The 12473-nt window shown below is 45.1% G+C and overlaps 1 protein-coding gene and 1 long non-coding RNA gene across 14 annotated transcripts in view; one reads left to right on the plus strand and one right to left on the minus strand.

Annotated features, from left to right (window-relative positions):
* RUBCN (rubicon autophagy regulator) overlaps positions 1-11445 on the plus strand; it is a 55062-nt gene extending 43617 nt beyond the window's left edge. For 11 of the 12 annotated variants that reach the window (XM_032336131.1, XM_032336176.1, XM_032336139.1 and 8 more), the window contains 9 exons: positions 2713-2773; positions 3514-3646; positions 4519-4664; positions 5234-5298; positions 5789-6027; positions 6566-6627; positions 7097-7250; positions 8340-8433; positions 8657-11445. In XM_032336131.1, the coding sequence (XP_032192022.1) occupies positions 2713-2773; positions 3514-3646; positions 4519-4664; positions 5234-5298; positions 5789-6027; positions 6566-6627; positions 7097-7250; positions 8340-8433; positions 8657-8835 (1133 nt within the window). In that variant the 3' untranslated portion in view covers positions 8836-11445. Of the gene's footprint in view, positions 1-2712; positions 2774-3513; positions 3647-4518; positions 4665-5233; positions 5299-5788; positions 6028-6565; positions 6628-7096; positions 7251-8339; positions 8434-8656 lie in introns of those variants that run through there. The other variant, XM_032336208.1, reaches the window with a different exon arrangement.
* LOC116586361 lies at positions 24-1932 on the minus strand. 2 transcript variants are annotated; one of them, XR_004284003.1, is made up of 3 exons: positions 1786-1932; positions 528-729; positions 24-102 (listed from the first exon to the last, which is right to left on the minus strand). It is a non-coding gene; the product is annotated as an uncharacterized LOC116586361 (long non-coding RNA). The 2 variants fall into 2 exon arrangements; XR_004284005.1 differs by having other exon boundaries at positions 51-99.
* Positions 11446-12473: the final 1028 nt, after the last annotated feature.

The following is a 12473-nucleotide window of genomic DNA, read 5'->3' on the forward strand; positions in this document are numbered from 1 at the left end:
GTAATTGTGATTCTCCATTTTTAAATGTTTCCTATCTAGTCAGCAGTTACAGCAAATTCAATGGAGTTAGGCCTTCTAGTGCGTTGGGTATCACCTTATCTGCTGGAAGGAAAGCAGGAAGGAAACCAATGTCAGACTGGCCAGTAAATTCTGAAGTCGAATCTCTTCCTGTACCTCACTTTGTTTAAAAATTTGCAGATTTTGCTGAGGTTTTAACCAGTTCTTTCCTGATCATCCCAATACCAGTGTCTGGGCATGCAAAATTTCTTATAGCATGTCATTTTGAATTTTTTCAGTCAGTAGTAATAACCTTATCTAAAGCATCAGGTGCGTTTGAAATCTGTTCTCTTAGGAACAGATCCTTTTCAAAGAATCAATTAAAAGTTTCATAATTAGGTTAACATAATGGTCTCCTCTGCTCTTTACTTCTTAATTTTCTGTCTTGGACCCTGGAAAAATCCTTAATTTTCATCCAGATCTTCAACTAGTGTACAACCACATTAATGTAATTACATGCTTGAACTGACCAGAGAGTCGGCAGAATGCAGCAGAGGCCCAGGACCCACAGGGCCTTCGCGGTACTTGGCCAGTGTCAGGTGGGATGTCTCTTTTGATGTCAGGGGCTACTTCTCCCTCTCTGCTCCCAGGGTGAGAGTGTCACAGCCAAACCTGTGTGGTCCTCCACGCTCTTGGAAGTATTCATGATTAGGTAGGAAGCCATCATAACCTCTGGTAAAAAAGAAGAAAAGTGGTAAAGTAGGACTAGACTGCATATTCCAAAGAGCAGAGAATGATTTTTTTTTTTTTCCTCTCAAAGAAAAAAATAACTTCTTTTCTCTGAGGTTGAAGAACTACTAAATAGTTTTTCAAAGACTATGGTTTCCTTAGCAACCATGAATTATCACCACTTCTCTCTGATGTGCAGAATTTTCTTTAATAGCCTGGGCATACAGTAGCAACATTGGTTAGCTCTTTATTCAAGGATATCTAAGATTTTCTCTCATTTTTCTTTCTGTCACTCCCAGCAAGCTGGTATTTGCTTTTTTCTTTTAGCCAGTTAATCATTGATTTAGGAAATATTTTCTGAAAACTTATTATGTACAAAACAGTCAGGCTTATAAGAGCAAGACAAGACTTATGTACAAATTCAAAGCAGTATAAGTATTATTCATATAAATGCTACAAACAAAATGGTCTGTGAAGGTCTGCTGTTGCCTAGAATTATTTTTTCCTTCACTAGTACTATTTAGAATGGAATAGGCAACTAGCAATGTATTGAGATCTGGATTTTGGTGGTATAAAGTCAGATAGAAAATGTGATTTAGGTGAACTTTGTTAAATAAAAGAGAATTTGCTGTTTACTAGTCAAAAATTTTGTTGCTGTCTTAAATCTTTTCTGTGCTTAGAGAGCATATGAAAATTCATTGACAGATATCAGTTCTTCTCTCTTGTGTATATAGCTTTGAAAACATTGATTTGTTAGGAATATTCTTTGAGTATACAGGGCGTATATACAGAGCCCTGTACTAAGTATTTTGAGTCAAGCAGAAGAATTAGACAAGCTCTCATTTCCTCACAAGGAGATTTTATGATCTAGTGGCGTATATAAAAATATATATACAGAAGAAGCATGAAGAACAGTTGAGCTACTTATGGCCAATTGCCAAGTGACAACTAAAGCTCTAGTGAGGGGCTCAAATGCAGCAAATTGATCATTGTGTAGCTTTAATTAGGAAAAGAATGTCTTTCCAGCGGGCATCAAAGGAAACGAGGGATGAGACTTACCACAACAGTCTTGTTTTCATGACTTGAATACACTCTATCTGCCTTTCTTGAACATGAGTGTTCTCTTTCACATTTTCCCCATCAAACATATTTGGGAAGACAAGGTCCTTGGAGTTCAGGCATATTGTTATTAGGAATCCTCTTCAAAATCCTTTAGCAGAAATGGGCTTTGGAAAGTCTGCCATAGATTTCTGCCATTATGCCTTAGAGTTCTATAGAAAAGATCATGTTGAGTATCTCCGTGAACATTTGTTGATTACCAGGCATCCAAGGAGCTGCCAAGTCATAGAGAAGTTCTATTCCCGTTCCACCAGACAGAAAAGAAATCCTTCCATGAAACTTTTATAAGGATACAGAAGACTTCGCACATTCGGAAGCAGTAGCAATAGCAGTCAGACGTTAGGAGCAAAGCTCCAGTTCCACCTAACATCATATGAGTTACCTCCATGATCCAACTTCTGCATTAAGTCCGATGTTGATATAAAAAAGAGCTAGACAGTTCTTATCTTGAGATTTTATCATTTAAGAGGGCTTGAGATTTAGAGAACGAGGGAGAGATTGGAATAATTTCTTTGTGTTTCTGCTTGATAGAGGGTGTGTCCCTGTGTGCCTTAGGTTGCTTCCTTTTCTCATTCACTGTTTTGCACCAAATCTGAGTTTGTGTTCCCACCTCGATTTGTAGCCATTTTGACTGTCTCCATGCTGTGCATAATGTCACTAATTCAGCCTTGTTGTGACTTGAACAGAGCCAAACTATAAATTACGTGTAGAGCTTCACTTGGTCTCTGCTCCTTATCCTGTGTAGAATGTAGCTTGTAGTCCCTACCCTGAGTGCTGGGCTGGCAAAAGCTTGGAATGGTTTCCATTACTATCCCTTACCTCCTCCCTTCCCATTTCCTGCTCCCCTTATCTCTGGTTTCCGTTTAGATGCTGACATCAGAAGGAGCACAGCTTCAAACAGCAAATCCTTCACTTCTTCTCAATCCTTGTAAGTACTCTCCCTACCCCCAATAAAACCTTAGGTATATGGAGAAACAAACCCAGTTCTTGGTGTATGGATGGGAAAGGCCATAGATGAAGTAGCCACATTCACAAAGAGACAAGGTAAAAGTTAAAGTGATGGGCCTACCTGATGGTGGCAAGCCCCCTGGGATCATTCGTTTAAACGGAGTAGGCTCTGGTGGAGGCAAAGTGTGCAGTATGGATTGTTTCTTCTCTGCTGACTATGCTGATACCAGAGGCCCCCAGAAGATCAGGTCCCCAAAGAGAGAACAGTGATCATGATTTCTGATTATGAAATCTAATTGAACCGGTTTCACATTGTAGATACAACTAGGGAAAATAATGGGCCATTTGGGAGCAACAAATCGTACTTTATTGTTTGCAAGGCAGCTTTACTCTATTGATTTTGTAAACAGGTTTTATAACCCCCATTTTGCAGTTAAAGAAACTGAAGCTTTGAGAAGGGAAGTGATATAGAATCCTTAACTAACAGTGCTATATAATGCTGTTAAGTGGGATTTGAGCCAAAGTCTTCAGACCATAAGATCAATATATTTTCCTCTCTTCGTGTGTCTGAAGATGATAAGAAAAGAAGCCAAGCCGACTGGGGGTGCTGGGAATGTTTTCAGCCTGGAAGTCACAAGGCATAATATCAGATCCTGGAGGGAAGGCTCCCATCTTCCTGTCTTTTCTCTACACTCAGCCTTCCTTGAATCTCCTTTCCAGCTCTCACTGCTTTCTTCACTCCACATCTGCGGAGGCAGTGGCCATGGGACTCTTGAAGCAGTTCGAAGGCATGCAGCTCCCAGCTGCCTCAGAGCTGGAATGGCTAGTTCCAGAGCACGATGCCCCTCAGAAGGTAGACTGCATCAGCCTTTTTTCTTTCCTTCTTTTTTTTTTGTCCAAAGGATTTTATTTATTTGACAGAAAGAGAGAGTGTGTGCAAGTATGAACATAGGGAGTGTCAGAGGGAGAGGGAGATGCAGACTCCCTGATGAGCAGGGAGCCCCATGTGAGACTCGATCCCAGGAGCTGGGATCATGACTTGAGCCAAAGGCAGATGCTTAACTGACTGTACCACCCAGGCACTCCTCTTCAGCTGTTTTTTTCTCCCACTGTCCAGCTCCAGGAGGGTGTGAGCCTTTCTGATGCTGTTCTCTTTGGTCACATACTCCTCTTCTAGAGTGAGTCTGTATATTTCTTTCCTTACTTATAGAAGCCATTTGTTACAAGTGTGTTGAGTGAAAGAATGAATGAATGAATGAATACATGCTTGCCTGGGTTTTCCCTGGCAATATTCAAAATAAGAGATAATGGCTCCTTCATTCTCCTTATTCCATATGACTGCTTACCAGACCCAGAGGCGGAAGTTCTGTGTTGTGACTACCTTTGAGACACTGAAAAAGTGAACTGTTCATATTCTCCTTTGCTCTACAAGTTGCGTATAGCATAGCAAGGGCCCTGGGGTAGGTTCAGGGACAGCATCAGCAATGGGTACCACCGCACTGGAATGCCGTTTCTGTTCCTTTTGCTTCGTGGAACACAAGGCCGACCTTTCTAGTAGCCTGGTGCCTTCGTGGTTTGTTTTAAGGGCCAAGGTTCCTCGAACGCCTTTACCTGAAGTGTTCTTGAAATGTCTGTCATTAACTGTGTTTCTGTGATGGCCAACGGGTCAAGTCAGTGTTCCCCCAGACTATCTGTGTTTGATCACCCTGTGCTTTTCTCCTGCAGCTCCTGCCCATCCCTGACTCACTGCCCATCTCACCAGATGACGGGCAGCATGCTGACATCTACAAGCTGCGGATTCGTGTTCGTGGCAACTTGGAGTGGGCCCCACCCCGGCCTCAGATCATTTTTAATGTTCATCCAGCTCCGACGTGAGTAGCCAGTGTCTGTGTCCTTTGGGAAATGGATACATCCTCTGGGTTATTGGGGCAGTCTTCTCACCTTTTTGTCTCTGCCTCCACCCGTAACTCAGTAGCAGAGGGAGGGGATTGTCCGTCTTGTCACAAGTCTTACTCCTGCTCCTCCTGTTGCTTCCCAGAGCTAACTGGAGATGATGTCTGGTATCACTGGCCTTCCCAATTATTGCTTTCCTCCCAGTAGTTTTGTGAGATTTTCTTGGTTTTCTTCTCTTAAGATGGATGCTTTTCTTTCCTCTTGTTCTTTCCCTGTGTCCTATTCTCATCTCATACATTTGTACAGGAAGCGTGGTTCATTATTGGGGGCTGTCCCTGCCTAGACCTAAATCCTCACTTAGTAATCCTAAGTTTGAATTGGTTCTCCCAGTGGGTATGTTGGGTCCAACTCTAAAACACAGTATGTGAGCTCCCCCTCTCCCCGTACTTACTTAACAGGAGCCCTGTCTTTGCCTCCTTATCCTTGGCATGCCAGAGGCCTTATGTAGCTGGTATCTGCCAAAGCTGTCCCCTCCCTCTCTCCTCAGGAGGAAGATCGCGGTGGCCAAGCAGAATTACCGCTGCGCAGGGTGTGGCATTCGGACTGACCCTGGTGAGCATCTTCTCCCACCCCCCTAGCACCCCCATACCACCTCCAGCAGCTGTACCACCTCACACACTCAGCAGAGGGGCTGGTCAGGGAGATAGTGAGAGGAGGCGGCAGAGCAGAACTAGGAAAGGGAAAGAAGGGGCCTGGACCTGGAAGGTAGGTCTAGCCAAGGTCACTGGCAATCAGAGAGAAGTTATTTCTGTGGGCACGTTACCAGCATTGTGCACTGAAGAAGACTGGGTACTTCAGGCCAGGTGCTTGGAAGTTGGATCTTACCATCTCTGGCAAGGTTTGCGTCCTCAGTGGCCTTTGGGGGGACACAAAAACCACAGGCCACACTCCGTGGGTTTCTACTAGCTTTGGGAGCGCATACTGAGGTGGATGGAGCTGGGTGGTCATCCCTTCCTGCTCTTTGAAAAGGGGTAGGGGTGCTGCCTCACCGGCTTGTAGATGGGAAAGCCACATCTGACCTTTGATTTTCTGGTTTTTCCAGATTATATCAAGCGGCTGCGGTACTGTGAGTACTTGGGCAAATACTTCTGTCAGTGCTGCCATGAAAATGCCCAGATGGTCATCCCCAGCCGGGTTCTGCGCAAGTGGGACTTCAGCAAATACTATGTCAGCAACTTCTCTAAGGACCTTCTCATTAAGATCTGGAACGATCCTCTTTTCAATGTGCAGGACATCAACAGTGCCCTCTATAGGAAGGTCAAGCTGCTCAATCAAGTCCGGGTGAGAGCCTTGAATTGCAACATCCTAGATTACCCTCCTCAACCCTCATTCCCTCCCTCTATTCATACAAGCTTTGCCCGGGTCACCACACCCCTCTCTGTCATCATGTCAGAGCTGGAACCATCTCCTCACTCATGCTTTCTCTGCATACGTTCTCAGTCCCCGCCCTTCCCCACCTCCACTCTGAAGTCGTAGATGGCACTCAGTGACAAAAACAGGAGTTCTCCCTGCACTGAACGTATACTCAAGGAAGGAGAGGGTAGCAGGTGGGAAATTCAAATTCTGGATTTCTCAGTGGCTCTCAGTTGTGTATGTGATTTGGGAGCCCAGCCAAGCAGAGGGGGGCGCCTCTCTGACAGGAGGTCATTTTAAAGCAAGTTGTTGAGTTACGGATATAGAGAAACGTTGGGCTCTGGCTGCTGCATGCAAAGCTTCTGGGTCCCCTTGGTTCAAGGGTCTTGGTCATTCTAATGGTTTTTTTCTCTCTTCTCCATACCTGGTCTTACCCCCCACTCAACCACAACATCTTCCTCTTCAGCTGCTGCGGATTCAGCTGTATCACATGAAGAACATGTTCAAGACATGCCGACTGGCCAAAGAGTAAGTCTTATGTGGAGGCCAGAGGCCTCTTACTGGGTTAATGTCTCTGAAAGAGACATGCGCCAGCAGTTGTCCCTTATTATGTGAAGAGGGAGAATAGAGAGATTTGCAGACAACTCCAGAAATGGTAAACAAGAAGCCTATGGCAGGAACTGTGTCTCTGTTCTTCTCTCTGGAAGGGGGAGTCTCTGGTTCTTCTATCCAGGGCAGACCTACCACACTTTGCAAGCTGGCGTGAATCACTTGCAGAAGGGCATAAAAGGCCCTTCTCTTATCCAGATACCTAGCAGTGTGGAGGGTCTGGGGTGGTCTAGAACACCTAGGCTGGCTGAGTGTTGCCCACCCTCATTGGCTCTGCCTGGGACCCTTCTCTTCCCTGTCCTGCTTCTGAATAGGGATCCTTCTGTTTTGCTGGACTGCACAAAACGTTCATTTTCTATGCCTGCTTACTTCCCCTCACTTCCTGTAGGCTTCTGGATTCCTTTGACACAGTTCCAGGCCACCTGACCGAGGATCTTCACCTGTACTCACTGAATGACTTGACTGCAACCAGGAAGGGGGAGTTGGGGCCCCGGCTTGCTGAGCTCACCAAGGCAGGGGCTGCCCACGTAGAGCGATGCATGGTGAGATGGTCTCCCTTTAGCATGGAACTGGGCTCTTCCTTAGGGATATGGACAGTAGGATGGACTCAGGTTCTTGCCATGCATTTCTAGGAAGTTGACATGGCCTGTCAGCACTATGACAGAAACCGGGCAGGATTGCTATTCCCTAGGTTGGGGAAAGGCTAAATCATCCAGATCTGAAGAACCTGGAATTCGAAGAGGATGTGGTGCTGGCATAGCCCCTGGGTAACGGGCAGGACTGAGTGGGGCCTTCACTATAGAATTGTCCTCATGTGGGAGGAGAACCTGGAGCTAGAATCTGGACCGGGTCTCTGCTTTATCATTTTCGATCGGTGTGACCAGAGGAAATATGTTGCCCTCTCTGCAGTAAGCCTCAATTTTCTTGTCTTTAAAGCAAAGATAATAATACCCCTTGTCCTTTCCTCTCAGGATTTTTGAGAACTGATGACATAATTTACATGAAAGCATTTTGTACGCCTCGTTCTATAGATGCAGGTTATTATTGTCCTTGATATACCCAACGTGCCAGAAATTCAGAAGTTCCATTTTTAGAATTTCACATCTTAGAATATGCCTGGTGTATGTTCCTGTGATAGTCCCGGAATTAAAGCCTAAACAGGGCATATGTAGAGATCCTGTGTAGCAGGGGGAATGAGACTTCGCTCTAACCTGACTCAAGGCTGGGTGTTATTTTGGAGAAGTGCCCTTGTCTTCACATTTTATCTTAATTGGCTGTGGTTCCTATTTCAAAATAGAATCATCACCCACACTGGAATTTTGACTTCAGGAAGCCCTTTGTGGCACCATTCCTTCCTTTTCGTCCCCACGTCGCAAACCACTCTTGTGGCTGGAGTTCCTCAAGCTCTCTTATAGCCACTTTAAAGCTCTGTCTCACACTGCCCAGTCCTGGCCCCAGTTTGGCTCTCAGGCTCCCGAGTCCAACTGGCTCTCTTTCTAGAAGGCACGAGAACCCCTGAGAACCCACTCAAGTCTTATTTATATTTTGCTCTTTCCCTCACATGTTCATCCCCTGGTCCCCGTCCCTGGTATGAGGCCTCTCATTTTGCTGCCTGTCCCTTTCCTCCCCAGCTCTGCCAAGCCAAGGGCTTCATCTGTGAGTTCTGTCAGAATGAGGATGACATTATCTTTCCTTTTGAGCTCCATAAGTGCCGGACCTGTGAAGGTAAGGGCCAGTGCCTGCTGTTGAGTGGGCAAACAAGACTGAACCCAAGGCTAATTGATTTCCCTCAGCCTCCCCTGTTAACAGGAGTTGAATTTGACTGCACAACTCCCTGTTTTCAGCCTGGACGTACCAAGCCTTGGTGGTGAGAAGGGGCTGTGACAGTGACTTACTTCCAGCCTGAGATAATACAAGTTTTTCTCTGTTCTCTTCCCAACCCGAATAGAGTGTAAAGCGTGTTACCATAAAGCTTGTTTCAAGTCTGGAAGCTGTCCCCGGTGTGAACGGCTGCAGGCCCGGCGGGAACTGCTGGCCAAACAGAGCCTGGAGTCTTACATGTCAGACTACGAGGAGGAACCCACGGAAGCCTTGGCCCTAGAGGCCACCGTCCTGGAGGCCACCTGAAGAAGGCGCATTAAACCCTCTTTCCAGGGGCCAGGGTCACATGTAATGCAGAACTGAGCCACCCTTTCAAGGACTTTCCCCACTTGGGTTTTTTTTTTTCCTTCAATTCTTATCATTATGATTTTTTTTTTTTTTTTAATGACTTGTCTAACGTCCATGTAAATCAACCTTTGTTAGGTTGGTGGGGTCCAATCTGTTGTAACAATTTGTAGGTACCGGGTATTTCCATCAGAACTGACATATGAGTCCTTATGTGAAGCTTCTAGTGCCTCTGTCGGGAATGGACGGTGAGACCTGATTCTTCTGACATCCGTGGCCTTCTCTACTTGGACCAGATCTGGTTTCAGCTGCATTTCTAGTATCATTTCCGGTTTTATTTTGTTTTAGTTCTGGAGCTTCTGAGTCAGGCCTTTTGCAACCAACTGACTTCTCCTTTGCTGCTGAAATAGGAGGATGGAGTTTTCTCTCTCTGTCCTGGAATGGAGTCAGACTGGGCCCTGAGGAGAAGCAGCAGAGAATGGGACTGCATCGTGGGCATCCTGTCCAATTTATGTAGGTCTTTGTGAGGCCGTGGAAATAGCATTGTTACCTGGAATCCTCATTGACCCTGAGGCCACCTTGACCTCCTTGTTTGATATCGTCTAGGCATTGAAGGTGTCACAGACTGACTTTCTTTACCCCGGTGGGGTTGAAGCAAAGAAGCATAACTGTTACTTAAGCCAGGCCCCTTCATGGCCTTCCACCAGGCAGAAGCGAGGCTGCAGCTCTGTTGCTTCGAGAGCATTTATTCAGTCAGAGGAGCTGTTGGCTTCCTTTTATGTGATAAGCTCTCTTTTAGTCATCCTAGCTCTGGTGCAGATATGATCTTTCAAGCTCAGGCAAGTCCCCGATGCCACCCTAAGCTGCAGACAGAAACTCCATCCACCGTCTTAGTTGTGGGTCTCTTGCCACTGTGTTCTCTGTTAGACAGTTGTTTTGGTTCTGAGTGAAGGTATGGCCCCACTCCATTCTCATCCCCTCCCTGCATCAGAGCTGGGACCCTCCTTGGTGGCTGAACTCTTGCCTTAGTTTCTTTTGTTAAAATCAAGGTGGGGGCAGGGAGATTTCTGCCATTAGTGGGGTGAGAAAACTTGGCCATTTGTGGGTGTGAGTGTGAGTGTGAATGTTCTTATTATGCACTGAGTTCTGTAGTCTGGTGATATCCATATGTTCACTCATTCTTTTCATATTACTAATTTTAAACACACCTTTAACATACCTTTTCTTAAAATCTGCATTTTGATGGGACCGTGAATATGTCTGTTGTATTCTTTACGTTGCCGTAGCCCCAACCCCCACCTAGAACGCCTGTCAGGGCTGCTGTTCTGAGGGCTGGTAGCTCTGTGAACAAGAGCCCACAGCACTTTTTCCCTGGGCCTGACTTCTTGTATACCTGTCTTTCCATAATTGGCTGCTGGTAGAAAAAACTTGGTTTTTTCTGCCCCAAGAAGCTGAACAGAAAGGAGCACACAGTCGGCGGAAGCTGATGAGTGACTGAGCTGGAGATAGCCAGGAGTCTCACAGGAAGTGGAAGGGGCTGTAGGGTAATGACCAGAGCTTAGGCTTCACCTGGGCCAGAGGGAGCAGGGAACAAGTGACCCATGGCATTGGTCTCTCTTCCTCAGACTTAGGATCAGGCCAGAAGACCCTGAGGCTCTTCTCCCTTCAAGTCATAGAGAAGGCTCTGAGGCCAAGTCCTGTAGGCCAGCCCGGTTTTGAGGGGCTAACTAGGAGCTCCGTTGTCCTTCAAAGAGCTTTGGGAATGGCCCCATACTACTCAAGTCTTACTAAGGGTTAGGCCTCAGATTCAAACTCAGGGGTTTGTTAAAGAAAAATCTGAGCTCTGTGTCCAGTTTTGGTATACATTACATATCTAGCTCCTCAGTCTTAAGTCACTACACTGGAGGAGAGAGGCACTGTCATTAGTGTCCCACCTGTTTTGTATTAGCAGAGGACCAAAGGATGGAAACCCTGACAGTTTCCAAAGTTGAGCTCAACGATCTTACAGGCTCCTGGTTTTTCACTTATTTTTCTCCACCTTCCCCATTCCATCTTCTTAGATTGCATAGCTGTTTTAGTGACCCTGACACTCTGCTGTCATTACTGTCCAAATACCCATTTATTTATTTATTTGAGAGGAAAGAGAGAGAGGAGTGAGTATGGGATGTTTTGAAAGCACTTTGCAACTTACAGCAGTATCTAAAAACCCCAGCTGTTGTGGGGAAAAGTCTGAATGCACTGAAGAGCATTCCTTCTAAATGAAATGGGAGGGAAGAAGTTCTTTTTTATAAATAAAGGGAAAAAAGTTATAAGTTGGCTTACAAGGTAGAGACAAGGTTCAAGACATAGCAGAAGAGTGGAAGGCAGGTATTTTCCACTTTAATGAGGCTGTTATTGACTTTCTCTGCCAAGGCTTTAGAGCTTCTGTTAAATTAACATAAAAGGAGCAAGAGTCTAAATAGAGATGTTCTGTTCATGTACAACTCGTGTTCTGAACTGGATTTCTACTCGCTGTAATTCATACACAGCCTAACAGTCTGTTGTCATCTTCAATAAACTAAGGAAATGAAATTCCCGCCTGTTATTTTTCTGCTTTGACTATCAGGAAATGGTATTGAGTGTCTACTGTAAAGCAGGCATGTTTGAAAATTCAGAAGCTTCCTGAATTCTGATGCAAAGAAAACTGGACCTTCCAAGTCAGGAAAAGTGGGTGTGAGAATATGGTGTCACTGACTTGCTGTGTGACCTTGAGCAGATCACTTTGCTTCTCTGGATTTCTGTTTCTTCATGTATCAAAGATACGGGTGCTAGTCCTTACCAGTGCACGAGGTGTGCCCCCTACCCATCCTTTTGATGTGAATATCTTATTTTAAAATGAGGTAGGGGCACCTGGCTGGCTCAGTCAGTGGAGCGTGCGACTCTTGATCTCAGGGTGGTGGGTTCAAGGTGCAGAAGGTACTTCAAAATAACAAATTTTATTAAAAGAAAATTAACAATAAGTGAGGTAAATCTTTCTCTGATTCTCACTTCTGTGAACAACTTGCTCTGAGTTTCTCTCTTATGCTCTTGGCCCACTGGAGCTCCAGCTTCCCCTTTGCAACTTTCTGAACAATTCTGCTTTGACGTCCCTTGGTCATCTCCCACTAATGTGTCCAAACCCAACATAAATATCATATTCCCCCTAATCTAACCAATAGTCACCCCAGCTTGAAAATTTTGTTTTCTTCAACTCCTTCCTGTCCAAGTTAGCTAGCATGTTTAGCTAACAAAGCATTATCTCCTTCCGACCACCTGTCATCAAGTTCTGCTGATTTTTCTCTTGAAAATAAATCTACCTTGTCCTTTCCTATCATTAGCACACAAATTTAGGTTCTTATCTTATATCTCAACCATCTCTAGCCATGCCAGTCTCTTCCTATTTAATCATCTGTCAAACATTTGGGTACCTGCTCTCTGCCAGTTTCTCTACTAGGCTCTATGGCTATTGCTGGGGGAAAAATGGAGGCACTAAAATGAATATTGTAATTACAAGCTCCAATAAGAGCTGTGAAGGAAACGAGTAGATGCTACTACATTAAAAAACATAATTTAAATTGGAG

The sequence above is a fragment of the Mustela erminea genome, chromosome 1 (genome assembly GCF_009829155.1).
Source record: "Mustela erminea isolate mMusErm1 chromosome 1, mMusErm1.Pri, whole genome shotgun sequence".
Classification (NCBI taxonomy): domain Eukaryota; kingdom Metazoa; phylum Chordata; class Mammalia; order Carnivora; family Mustelidae; genus Mustela; species Mustela erminea.